Here is a 13,016-nt window from a genome sequence, read left to right as displayed (position 1 = left end):
TTGTCCTTACTTGAGCAGTTTGATGTTGCACATGATGAGCTCCTTCCAGTTGACGAAGATCATCGCCACCTCCTTCTCCGTCAGCAGCTCGCACTCCAGCAGAGGTTTGTGGAAGATCTGCGCACACACACCAGTTTTAGGAGATAATTGATGCACAACCTTCACGTAGATTCAACACAAACACACCCAAACCTCGACTCAGCTGACGCATCATAGCTAATGTACAGTGTAAACATCATCTTCATATTCATCATCACCGACTTTAAGGTGTTTTTTTTTTGGTCATGTATCTGTGATTTTTTGTGTTTTTTGGTTCGCTCTGCATGTTGTTCCCATTTTGTTTGGATGTACTTAGATATCTACAGACAACACAGCACTCTTTGTTTCTGCTTGTCTACAAATGCATTAATTAAACATGAAGTAATAAGTTAAAGCTTTTTGCAGCTCTGTATGATATCAGTACTTGAAGCCAAATAAAGTCAGGAATATGAGTTTCTTACTGATTTTAAGTCTCAACTTTGACCATTTACACGATGCAGAATTTAAAGTATTTCCTGTTTCCTGCCCACTTTGATTCTTGGCAAAGTGTAAAAGATTTAGAGCATCAACAAATATCACAAAGTACTTTGACCCTGTAAATATTGTGTGTCACATACTGCATGCTGAAGTCATCAGCACATCTGTGTGTGTGTTCACCTCTGTGACGAGCTGCAGGTCGTTGACGTAGTTCTCCTCGGTGACGATCAGCTCGTGGATGTAGCCCTGCCTCTTCCTCTCCATGGGACTCAGCATGTCCAGCAGATGGAGGTCAGCGCACCCTGAAACACAAACACCACACACACAGACACACACACAGCTGTCAATCAAACATCCGGACACACGGAAGGAGTTAAATAACCTTTTATACCTTTATTAATACTTTACCGATGAAATACATACCTGAGGTGGACAAACAGGCTCTGGAGGAGAGTTTGAGTCAAAAGTTTGTCTGTTTTTTGTTCTGTCATGTCCAGAAAAGAGCACGAGATCATGTATGTAGATGTTTGTGTAGGGACTGAAGAGTGATGTCTATTAAAAGTTTATTTTTATAATATTTATATAGTGGCTCTGTTTATTTTAGAAGCCAGGTTCTTCTCAGTGTGGCCTCTGTTCTGACTGAAGCAAAGGAAAATGTCTGGATATCATCACACGACTGCACTAAACATGACACACAAACAGTCAGACAGCATTTATGAAGGTAAATGTGGCTTTTGACTTCTGATTTGTCACCACCAACACTGAACCAACAGATGTTCAGGTTACGTTGTTAGCAGCTCTCAAAATCTTCAGCTCGCTGGATGTTCTGTCGTTTTATTCAACAAATCTGGGACACGATAACTACGTACATGTGATATAATACTGATTATAAAATCGAGGCTTTAAGTTGAGAACATCTTTCTCTTTCAGTACTGCGTACTACCACTTTTTCATATGTTCATATATCGATTAATAAAGTAATATGAGTCACTTTTTTTGCAAATGTGATGTATAAAAAGGTAAAATATCTGTATAAAGACTGCCGATATGGAGGACTGAAACTGCCAAAACCAAAAATGTCTCAATAAAAACACAATACACCTTTAAATGCACCAAAAAACAATTGTATATATATTTCTATATATTTCTGTATTATCATCCTGCTGCATGTCCCCAGTTTATTTCTACAAACTTTTTTCATTTCTGTATTTTCTTTTTACACATCTTGAATTTATTTCAGCTTCACTGTGAGAATGAGAGCGCTGTCGTTTAAAGTCTTCATCCAAATGTCCGGACTTCACCGCAGTTGCAGACTTGCGAACTTTCAGGAAGAAATTATCCACAATTTATTGCGATACAGGTACATTACTATGAATGTGTAAAACAGCTTTATTAAAACATTACGTGAATCGTGTTGGCCAAATATTAAAACTTAACCACATCATGATACAGAAATATGTAGACGTAAAGGTTATGGAGGTCTGTTGACTGTAGACTTCAGGCACGTCTGTCAGCGGGACATTTGCGGTCTCACGCACTTGCAGATATGACAGTGAACACGCCACAGTAGGAGAAGCTAGCTGGTATAGTACATATTTATCTTTTTTGTAGTGTAAATAAATAAATATATATATTTTAAAAATGACTAACTTAATAAATAAAATGGAAAAATAAATGGGAAAGTAAAAAAACAGGTGAAATAATACAAAGGTAAATAAACAGAGGCATGTAAAAACAGATATATCACTTTATGTCACATTTTATACGTTAATTAATGAATATATTTTATATTGTTTTTGGTGCATTTACTGGCTTATTAATTTATTTATCAAGCCACTTATTTGTTTTTGATTTTGGCAGTATCAGTCCTCCACAGCCTTAAAAGTACATTTCAACAATTAAAATACAAATGCCAGTTTAACAGGAAACTCCCTTTAATAATAACGTGTACATTACTGAGTAACTGTGTGTGTGTGTGTGTGTGTGTGAGTAACGAGGCCAGTCGACTGCAGTCTGTCTCAGAGCGTTTAATCATCAGGACCAGTCAGATTCACCTCTTCATCAAAAATCTCCACCAATAAAACCTCAGGACATTGTTTCTCTCCACGCTACGCTAACATTCTGTACAGTTCATTCATTCAAGTATCCTGCTCATTCCTTTGTGTATCCATCTGACCATTCACGTCCATAAAATTGCTCATTCATGCTTTATTTTCCACTCATTCACTCATTCATTCAATCATGCACGCACCGACAACCAAGTGCAGTCTGGTTACATTTGGCCTGTTAATCCATCCGTCCACTCATCAGCGCTGCTATTTATAATCGACATGAAGCACCAACCATTTACCATTCGTTAGATTATGTGTAGATCATACAGAGCTTTGAATTTCTTTTTTATTTTAAACAAACCAGACTAGAGCAGAGCCACGCGTCAGAGCGGAGGTCAGAAAACAAGTGTGTGTTCTGTTAAAAACCGTAAAAGATGAAAAAGTTAAAAGTTTCCCCACATGATTTAAACTTAATGCTAAAAGTGACAGAATGGCCACAGATGGGGGGCGTTACCATGCAGTAACAGGCAGAGGTGAATCTTAGGGAGTGTGATATCAACTTGGTGAAGCGTGGCTCTGATCCAGGCGGCTCTTTGTTCTAACCTAAAATACTCACTGACTGTGACGAGTCTCGAGCCATCGGTTACCAAACAAAAAACCCGCCTGTGACCCACATGTGGGCCTCCAGCCTCGGTTTGTTCAACAACCGATGGTCCTTGACTCGTCACCCAATCAGAATCCTTCACCCTCCAATACTGACACACCGAGGAGCCAATGGGATCCAAGCAGGTTAATAATAATAATTATTATTATAATAACAACTCTATTGCTTGTTGTATAAAAACTTGCGTAGTTCAATAATCGTTTTTCATTCGTTGTGTTTCTGAGGGTAAACATTAAAATCACAATACTGTCATCTGGATAAACATCAACAAAAAAAGAAACAATACAAATCTGATATGGCAACCACTATAATACCAGTCTGTTGCTATGGGAACAAATTGAGGGGCCGTTACGTTTCTGTGGGAAATGGAAACCATTGAAACCGGTCATATACATTTTATATATTAATTGAAAGTGAGGCTATGCGGTTTCTCTACCAGTCAGTTTATCTGTCCCAGTCTGATATGATGAACTATGATATAAGATGTTTAAAGGACTCTGAACAGCGCTGTCAAGACCTAAGCTAATGACTTCTAGCAGGAAACAAACTGCTAAATGTTGGAGGCTCAGAAAATCAGAGTGCTGAACTCAAAGTAACGGAGCTGTTTGAGGAAATCAGCTTCAACCGTTGATGTCTAGAATATTTCACAGGTCACTATCCCTCCCTGAGCGCTGCAGCTCAGAGGGAAGCAAAACTTAAAAACAGCCTTTTTGTGCATGAAGTCTGGTGACAACGAGCTAAAAACACTTTTTTTTCAAAAAGGTGCATCACAGTGTGGAAAATTCAAGGAGGTAAAGCTCAAATTACTTAAAAATAAGATTTTGTGAAGTTGAGCCACAACTAAAAACAGCTGAGCTATTTTAAAGGAACAGTTCGTCATTTCTGGGAAATATGCTTATTCGCTTTCGTGGCAAGTGTGACTTGAGACGATCAATACTCAAAACTCTCACGTGTGACTGTTAGATATGGAGCTAGAGAAGAAGATGATTAGCTTAGCTTAGCATAGAAGATGAATGCAGGCTTTGAAACCAAGGTAATACTTTTGTTAATGTCACAGCACCCGTGAAATGACTTATTTCACTGTCATAACTTGATCCATTTGGCCCAATAACATTTGGAAAGTCGAGAAGAGCTGCAAGATTAAATGATTTTAAGCCCATTTAAGCTAGCTGGGGGTTGAACCAGAAGTTAGCGCACACTCTGTGGGCCAACGCAGAAGATCTGGGTATTTTTATACCAATTAGAGCAGCTTTCATAGGAATCGCTACGATGCTAACGCTATTAGATCCATGGACAGCTCACTTGGCTCTGTTTAAAGCTCCAACATAAACAAACTAACACCCTTAACGCTCACATATGAGTGTGTTTGTTTAATCTGTGCATGAATAGAAATGTAAAAACAATCATTTGTAGTTTTCCAGGTTCTTTAGTTAGTTAAGTTAATCACCTTGTAGCTCCGGCTTCACGCTTACTGACAGACATGAGAGCGGTATCAATCATCTCATTTAACTTTCAGCTCGAAGGAAAATAAGTGTAATTCCCAAAATGTTTAAATATTCCTTTAACTGGAATGATTCAAAGGCCATGAGCGAGTTTTGTTTTTTTAGTTCCACTCCGACATGTTTAGTACCAAATCTTCCTGGTCTGGCCCTCGACAGTGTGACAGCATGTCGTCATCATAGCAACAGACAAAACAATAAACATGTAAACAAAAACAACAACGACAACAGAACATAAAACGGATCGTTTTAAAGTTAATACATATTCAGAATGTTAAACTACTACGGATAAAAACATCGTCACTGTGTCTGAGTGTGACGTGTGTGTTTGTGTGTGTTTGTGCATAACCCCAAACTCACTGTACCATGGTGTGTGTGTGTGTGTGTGTCTTTAATTTGGTTAGCTAGTATGCTAAGCAGTTGCAGCATGGCTTTCCGTTTTAAGCCCTGAGCTACGGGGCTGAGTCCCATTCCAGCTGCTCGCTCCCTTCTATGCCTCCTTTCCTAGAAGGTAACGACAGGAGGAGAAACTAACGGGAAGGGAGCGACATCCTGGATTGAAACTTAGCACCAAACTGCTGCGGGACGCATCTCAATCCTGCCTCGTCTCCTCTCCTCTCCTTCACTTCATCTCCTTTTCGAGAGGGGGGGAAAGAAGAAGAGGAGGAGGAGGAGGAGGAGGAAGAAGGAGGTGTCTTTGGCTTTGAGGAGAGAGGAGGCGAAGAGAGGTGAAGAGAGGAGACGAGACTTTAACATTGAAACTTGTCCTCCTGCAGATAGTGGGTCTTTCTGTGAAGCTGTGGGAGGGGAGGGGTTAGTGAGGGGGGGATGGGGGTGGAGCCAGCGCTTTTGACTGACAGGCGAATGAAGCTGCTGAACCAATGGGAGCCGGGTTAAAAAAAATAAAAACAGGAAGGCGGGGGATGAGCTCAGCTACTGAGTCTAATGACACAATCTCCCATAAAGCCACAAAATGACCCACTATCCACTTTACCACGCTAAGAGATGGCTGTGTGTGTGTGTGTGTGCGTGTGTGTGCATGTATTGTTAATGTGTGTGTGTGAGTGTGTGTGTGTGTGAATCCAGTCAAAACATGTTCATCAGTCCAATCTGGGAGGAAGGAGCTCAATAGTCACCTCCTCCTCTCCTCCTCTTCCTCATCTAAACACCGTACGACTGATAAAAGAGAAGAAGAAGAAGAAGAAGAAGAAGAAGAAGGAGAAGAAGAAGGAGAAGATGGAGGATAAGAGAAGAAGAATGATAGAGGAGAGGAGTCGGGACTATTAATCTCCCTCCGGTTGAACAGTGCTGTTTGGAGCCAGAGCCTTAGATAAACAGAGTTTGGCCAAGTCCAGTCAGAGCCATGCATAGACAGAGTTCTCGCCACCAGAGGGCGTTTAAACGTTACAGTCTGTCTGTATGTCTGTCTGTCTGTCTCTCTCTCTCTCTCTGGCTTCTATTGGTGGAGAGTCGCCATTTCCGGGTCATGTGACCTCTTGCTGCTGTCCCATTGGTTGAGTGGCCTAGTGGGTCTCTTTGAGGGCTTTGAGGAGAGGGGGGTTCTGGGTAATGATATGATCCTAGAGAGAGGACGACAACAACAACATCAACAAAAACAACTAAACAAAACAACAACAACAACAACAACAACAACCAATCGGGTGCTAGGTGGGTGGAGCGTGCAGCAAGACAGAGAAGTGTGGAGGTGTGGCCTAACCTAGCATAGAAACAGAGGATCTAGAGCGGGCAGCGCGACAGAGCGTCTATCTGCAGGCTGGTGTAGTGCTGACAGTGATGGATGTAACTAAGTATATTTACTCGAGTACTGTGCTTCAGTAAAGTTTTGAGTACTTCCATTCCACCACAATTTGGAGCCAATTTTTGTACTTTTACTCCACTACATTTATCTGATTACTTTAGTTTCTAGTTACTTTGCAGATTGCATGCAGCATCAGAGACAAAGCAGCTTATTAAGAAACAAATGTATTTTATTGGCAATCAGACTTTTTCTCTTTAAATGCTGACGATCAGTACTTTAAAATTGTATTTCAATGAGATGTGACAGATTTCTACTGGCTCAAATACAGACTGGCAGCACCGATTTCTTTGGCATTTCTGTGCAGCAATTTCTTGTTTCTTATTGGCCTGTATAAAAGCACATTCTGTTCAACAGTGCCAGTGAAAACATTTTTTTGTTTATTTAAATCTAATTTAGACGTGCCGTAACAAAGTCTGAGTGCAGCTCCTCATCTAACCAGTTCACTGCGGCTGCAACATGTCGTACCAATCTGCTAACACAAAATGTTAAAGTCATTATCAGTGATGTCAGGAGGAGCTGAACATGAACTATTTAGTTTTTCTACGTTACACAAGCATTTGCTTTTATAGACAGGAGTAGATTTACATAATTAAAATATATTTTTCATTAATTCGTGTAAGAATTCACTTAAGTACCAGAATTAGTTGGGCTGTACTGTGAAAACAGTCACAGTCAATAATTATTAATCTTTGGGACCAGTAAGATGAGACGAACATTGGTTTCTTTATATTTATATGATTACTCCACATGAACGTAGGTCTGACTGTTTTTAAATGTGCTCTGTTGTTGTTTGTTTTCTCATCAATCGTTTTTCTGTATATTCATTCTGTTTTAAGTGTTGAGTTCATGCCTCAATGATTCTTTGAGTTTTAAATAAAGGTTGATTGAATGAATGAATTGTTAAAAATGTAAATAAGGAGAAACACTACTGTGGCAAAGAAATAACATTTTTACCGTTATATCAAGCGCTTGATCCCTCACGGGTCTGTTAGTTTAACATTATAATTAATTTATCACAAACTTTATTATTATTATTAGCTTTAAATACATCACTTTGTTACCACAGCTCTTGTTCATCATGTGTCTGAGTTCGTCTGCAGTAGAATCTTATAAATTATCGTGTTTTTATCATTTTTCTACAAAACATCAACTCCAACTAGTTACAGCACTGAGTTGAGTCCAGCCAGCGTCTCTGTGCTCAGCTCTAGAAACTCTGAGTCTATGGTGGATCATGCTGAAGGGAAACATGCAGGAGGAGAGGAAACACTTTACACTTATGCGCGCAAATATACACACACATGCATGCACGTACACACCACACAAACACACACAAACACCACCCAGAGGTGTTGCATGACTGGGAGGTAATCAAAGAGGCCCAAAGGAGTGTCAAGGTGAAAGGTCAAAGGTCAAACCAATCCGGGGTCAAACACTGAGAGAGGGACAGCATCTCCACACCTGGCTCTGGGGTGTGTGTGTGTGTGTGTGTGTGTGTGTGTGTGTGTGTGTGTGTGTGTGTGTGTGTGTGAGGGAGAGAGTGTGTCACTGTGGAAGTGTGACTGTGTGTTACGAGTGTTACGTTACTCTGTATTCACACTGAGAGGATGTTAATGTGTTAATTTCAGCATATTGTGTGTGTGTTCTGTGATTCAGGTGAGATTGTGTGTGTGTGTGTGTGTGTTTGCGTGTACTCACACTGCGTGCTCGGGTCCGTGTCCGTGGTGAGTTTGACGTAGTTGCTAGGAAACAGACCCTCCCTCCCGTTGAGCTCCCCTTTCCACCAGTCACAGTCGTCCTTGTTGAGCACTGTGATCACCTGACCCTTCAGGAAGGCCAGCTCGTCGTCGTTCTGCGCCACGTAGTCGTACATGCCGATCACCTGACACACAGCTTCAGGACCAGAGACAGACGTGAGGGACAGGAAGTCTGAATTGTGTTTATAATGACTAACGTTTTATCTTTACACTATCACTGTACTTGTACCTGGAATGAATTATAAAGTACATTAATAAAGTCTTGGTTGCTTGCTTGCTTGCTATGTACATGCCATGCGGTGCAAACAATACTTTATGCCACCTTAAATACAAGTTGTATCACCAACTTTGACGACTGAGCGTTTTATCAAAGCAACTCAACACATTTCAGATTTGTTCTTTGTATAGATCATCTATGGACTTGGTGGTTTGATGCTTTAGCTAATCCATATTGTGAAAGTAGCCACAGCATCTTAAAGACGTGTACGTGAGTTTATCTGAGTGTACCTGTGTTGGCAGGAGCCAGTTTAGGAGGGGTGGGCTCTGTGGGCGTTGTCTTGCTGGTGCTGGGACTGAGCAGCTTCACATAGTTGGCTGGAAACCAGCCTATCTGACGCTTTTTCCCCCGGGCCTGAACCAGTCAGAACACAGCAGGTTATGAGTCATACATTGCAACCACAGTCTGCATGTTCTGACAATTTATAACGGCTTGATAATTCACATATTTCACATGATTTACAGTAGATTTGATTTTACAAATAATCATTAGATTGTAACAAAATCCAGAAAAATAAATAGACTGCACTTTGTGCTCGTGTACCTGAAGCTCTCCCTCCCACCAGCCCCCTGGGTTCTTTTTTCTGATGAGGATGAGCTGTCCTGGAGCTAACGTCAGCTGCTCTGCTCCTGTTGCACTGTAGGGGGCGATCACCTGAGCGATTTCTGATGGAGAGACAGTAAGTAAGAAGAACAAGGTGTGGTTAGTAGCGCCTAGGATCTGTAGTAAGTGGGGGTTTGATATTTCATGACGTCAACCATTTTCTGTGTTTATATCAGGTTTGATGAACAGAAACGATCGATTTTGGCTAGAAATGTATATTTTACAGAAACAAGTCAGTGTGCAGAAAGGATAAAAAGTGAGTGAAGAGTAACTGATGCTCACCTGGTTTCTTTCCCAGGCTCCCCGTCTTCCCTGCTGGTCCCAAAGCCTAGAAACAGACACATAAGATTATTACAAATATTTCCCCAAAAAGGCTTCTGGTCCATCTTCATATGTTTCTGAGTGACTCTCACCTCTGAGGCGGAGTCCCGCGGTTTAACATAATTGGAAGGGAAGACTCCAGTCTTGCCCCCGACCATGCCCGTCCACCAATCCCCTTCTTTCCTGGTCACCATGACGATATCTCCCTGCTGGAAGCTCAGGTCGCCCTGTTCACTGCTCTCGTAGGTGTACATGGCAATGTACTCTGTGTAGATACAAGTGGACACAGAGTCAAAGACAAATACCTGCCAGACTTTAACAAATAAAGTTAAATTAACCTGTGTGTCTGTGTTACCTTCTCCAGAATCGGAGGGTTTTGTTGGGGAGGGAGAGGGACGTTTTCCATTGGGGGGGCTGTCTGATGCTCCAGACTCACTGGAAGAAAAAAAAATCTTTGTTTGGTAAAAAAAAGTTGACATTAAAACAAATGTAATCAACTACTTCATCCAACTTCTTTCAGCTTTTTAAGAGAGTAATTCAAGCACTTTCGAGGAACCTAAAACAAACATATCCAGACTCTTGAAGCTTTTATCATCACATCTACTTGATACTTACAACCAGAGTTGTGTAGCTGAAGTAGAAGCAATATAATTCTGTGTTTTTTGGATTTGTCAATGAGCGGGAGCAGAAATCTGTCTGATCTCAGGGTTTATACACTCATGTTGACTTGATGTAACATTTTTAACCCACCTAGTGTTTTTACTGCGCGTCGCTGGACCAGTGGGGGGGGGCGGTGCCGTCATGGTGGCGGAGATGAGCTTAACGTAACTTTTGGGGAACCAGCCTCTCTGTCCGGTCTGCAGTTCACCTAACCACCACATGTCCTGCTGCTCCAACACGGTTATTATCTGAAAGAACAATAACGCTTTTAGTTCCATTAAGTTAAACAAATAACCCCACGCAGAAAAAAAAATTAGCTCACACAAATAAAACAAGCATGCAAGAGAACAAACATTAAAAAAAACGTACCTCATTTTTGTTGAAGTTGAGGTGGTTGTCCTTCTTTGCTCTCCAGGGATACAACGCCTGAGCTTGAAGACCCTCCACCTTCTCCCCCTGACAGACAGAATAACAGCTGTTAGTAACTTTTAGATGTTAACATAACATTAAACAGGGTTCTGGTGGCCCAGTCGAAACGATGTGATGGTTTCATCATGTTCCTACCTGACCCAGCACAGGAGAAGGAGAGGAGCCCGTCGTCATGGTAGCAGGAGTGAAGGCAGAGCGTTGCCGTAGCTGCGCCGAGGGAACGCTGAGCGAAGGATTCTGACTGGCTGAGGATGTCGGCCATGCGTCCCATCCCTCGCTGTCTGATTGACTGGCTGTGTTGGAGGGCCAACTGGAAACACGCGCAGAGATGACGGCGATATAAGAAGAACATGGTGAGAACATTTCAGGTGCACCAGTGAAGCCAAATGCAGCCATGTTCTGATAATAATGAGCCGGACTTACGTGGTGCTGAAGTCGGCCCAGTTGCTGTTGGCAGAGGACGTGGAGGAGGAGGTGTGTCCAGGCGCGGGGGGAGGCGTGGACATAGGCTGCTGGGCTGAGGGGGGCGTGGCTGAGGCCGTTGCGCGCAGGCTGATCGGCGCTTCGCTGTCGGGTATCCGCTCGGCGTAATTGGCTGGAAACCAACCGGTACGTCCTCTGAGCTCTCCTCCCAGCCAACCAGGTTCACCTGTTTGGGATTCATCCACCTATGACAGCAGAGGGGCGGGGTTAAGATAAACTTGAAGCATGGAAACACACACAGAAATGCTTAATTCATAAAAATCAGTGAGTGTTTCTGATTCATGGTGGAACAACAATGACCACAACAGCAGCAGCTGCTCAGAGCTGAACTCCAGGAAGTGGGATTCATAGATGATCAGATAATCAGTGAATATCATTTATATAATATCATATATAAACGTGATGATTTGAGTGTTTGACTGTTAAAGTTGTGTTCTGATTTAGTGAATCTTGTTTGTCTCATGCCACCTTATAATGAACAAGGAGCTTTTTCATTATCTTATCTCCACAATAATTCTATTTATATGAATAACCTCATGATAAAACCTGTGTCTGTGCCCTTTACTGCAAATAAAAATATATATATTTTCTTAAGTTTCATTCCTTTAAGTCCACTGTGTTGCTGTCCATTGCATTTTTTGTTGTAAAACTTGGCAGTAGGGCTGCAACTAATAATTATCTTATTTGTGGATTAATCGCTTGATTCTTTTCTCAATTCGTCGGTTTTTGGTCGATAAAATGTCAGAAAATGGAGAAAAATGTCAATCAGTGTTTCTGAAAGCTCAAATTGGCGTCCTTCAATGTCTTGTCTCACCCAAAAATATTCAGTATAGAGTCACAGAGGTGTGAAGAAATCAGAAAATATTCATATTTAAGAAGCAGGAATCTGAGAATTTTGACTTTGTTTTAAAAAGTATTGAAAGAGTTGCCATTTAATTTAATAGCTTACAACAAATCGATAATTATTGCAGCTTTACTTGGCAGTGGTACATTAAATTTATTTTGAATGTCAATAGAGGGGGACGATAAAACCAGTGGCAGTGTGGACGTTTATTTATGGAGACACTGATGGTAAAAAAATTGATTTGTAATATTTTTTTGCAAAGCAGCCTGAGGTGAAGTTGCCTTTATCAAGTGTAACATTGCAGCTTTACGTTAACAGATAAGCACATTCACAATTTTACACATTAACTGTGAGAACATGAAAAGCAAAACAACATTGAGAGATCAAAATGAAGAAGCCGAAGACGTTCATCCACTGGCAGATGAATGAACGTGGAGATGATATGAGATGGACCAATGACAGCGAGAGCTTTAATGAGTGCTGGCTTGTGATTGGTGGAGGCACAACACTGGGCGGGGGCAAGAACTTACCCATTCCCCCTTCACCTTCAGTTTGCACAGCAGAGGAGAGAGGAAACGGTTAATATACACACACACACAGACAGAACACACACACACTTCAGAGAGGATAGAGTCGACACACACATCTACACACAGGAGGCTTTAATACAAACACACACACGCACACACACACACAAAAGAGGCAATAAAAGATCTGTTCACACAACATCTAAACACACATATTACTGTTTATACTGAAGTCCTCGTGTTCAGTCAGTGACGACGTGAACTTGAGCTAAACTCATTGTTCTTGTGTCCTTCATCATCCTGTGTATTTGTAGCAAGTGTATAAGTACTACGTTTGTGTATATTACATACCATGATTACATCTCCGGGAGCGATACTGATCTCATCATGACTGCGAGCATCAAATGGATAAACAGCCCTGTAGTAGACCACCTTCACTGGCGGCTGCTGCTGGTCGAAGCCGGTGACTGTCGAAGTTTTCTGGTCAAACAGACTCGGCACAGGAGCCTTCTCCCCTGTGGATCAACAGAGAGACAGAGGTATTATAAACACAAGAATTCATCCGTGCA

At 41.5% G+C, this 13,016-nt stretch overlaps 1 protein-coding gene across 5 annotated transcripts in view; it reads right to left on the bottom strand.

The window, feature by feature from the left end:
- itsn1 (intersectin 1 (SH3 domain protein)) overlaps window positions 1–13,016 on the bottom strand; it is a 42,208-nt gene that overhangs the window by 6,534 nt on the left and 22,658 nt on the right. For 2 of the 5 annotated variants that reach the window (XM_084376359.1, XM_084376360.1), the window contains exons 20-33: window positions 12,799–12,962; window positions 12,451–12,465; window positions 11,017–11,261; window positions 10,729–10,903; window positions 10,534–10,620; window positions 10,255–10,412; window positions 9,860–9,939; window positions 9,597–9,769; window positions 9,466–9,511; window positions 9,124–9,245; window positions 8,811–8,934; window positions 8,245–8,439; window positions 697–818; window positions 11–117 (exon numbers count right to left, since the gene is read on the bottom strand). In XM_084376359.1, the coding sequence (XP_084232485.1) occupies window positions 11–117; window positions 697–818; window positions 8,245–8,439; window positions 8,811–8,934; window positions 9,124–9,245; window positions 9,466–9,511; window positions 9,597–9,769; window positions 9,860–9,939; window positions 10,255–10,412; window positions 10,534–10,620; window positions 10,729–10,903; window positions 11,017–11,261; window positions 12,451–12,465; window positions 12,799–12,962 (1,813 nt within the window). Of the gene's footprint in view, window positions 1–10; window positions 118–696; window positions 819–8,244; window positions 8,440–8,810; window positions 8,935–9,123; window positions 9,259–9,465; window positions 9,512–9,596; window positions 9,770–9,859; window positions 9,940–10,254; window positions 10,413–10,533; window positions 10,621–10,728; window positions 10,904–11,016; window positions 11,262–12,450; window positions 12,466–12,798; window positions 12,963–13,016 lie in introns of all 5 variants that reach the window. The other 3 variants (XM_084376358.1, XM_084376361.1, XM_084376362.1) reach the window with 3 other exon arrangements.

Source organism: Pagrus pagrus, assembly GCF_965226575.1.
Source record: "Pagrus pagrus genome assembly, chromosome: 15".
In the NCBI taxonomy this organism is placed as follows: Eukaryota; Metazoa; Chordata; class Actinopteri; order Spariformes; family Sparidae; genus Pagrus; species Pagrus pagrus.
The sequence above is the reverse complement of the archived record's forward strand: the minus strand, read 5'-3'. Positions and strand labels throughout refer to the sequence as shown.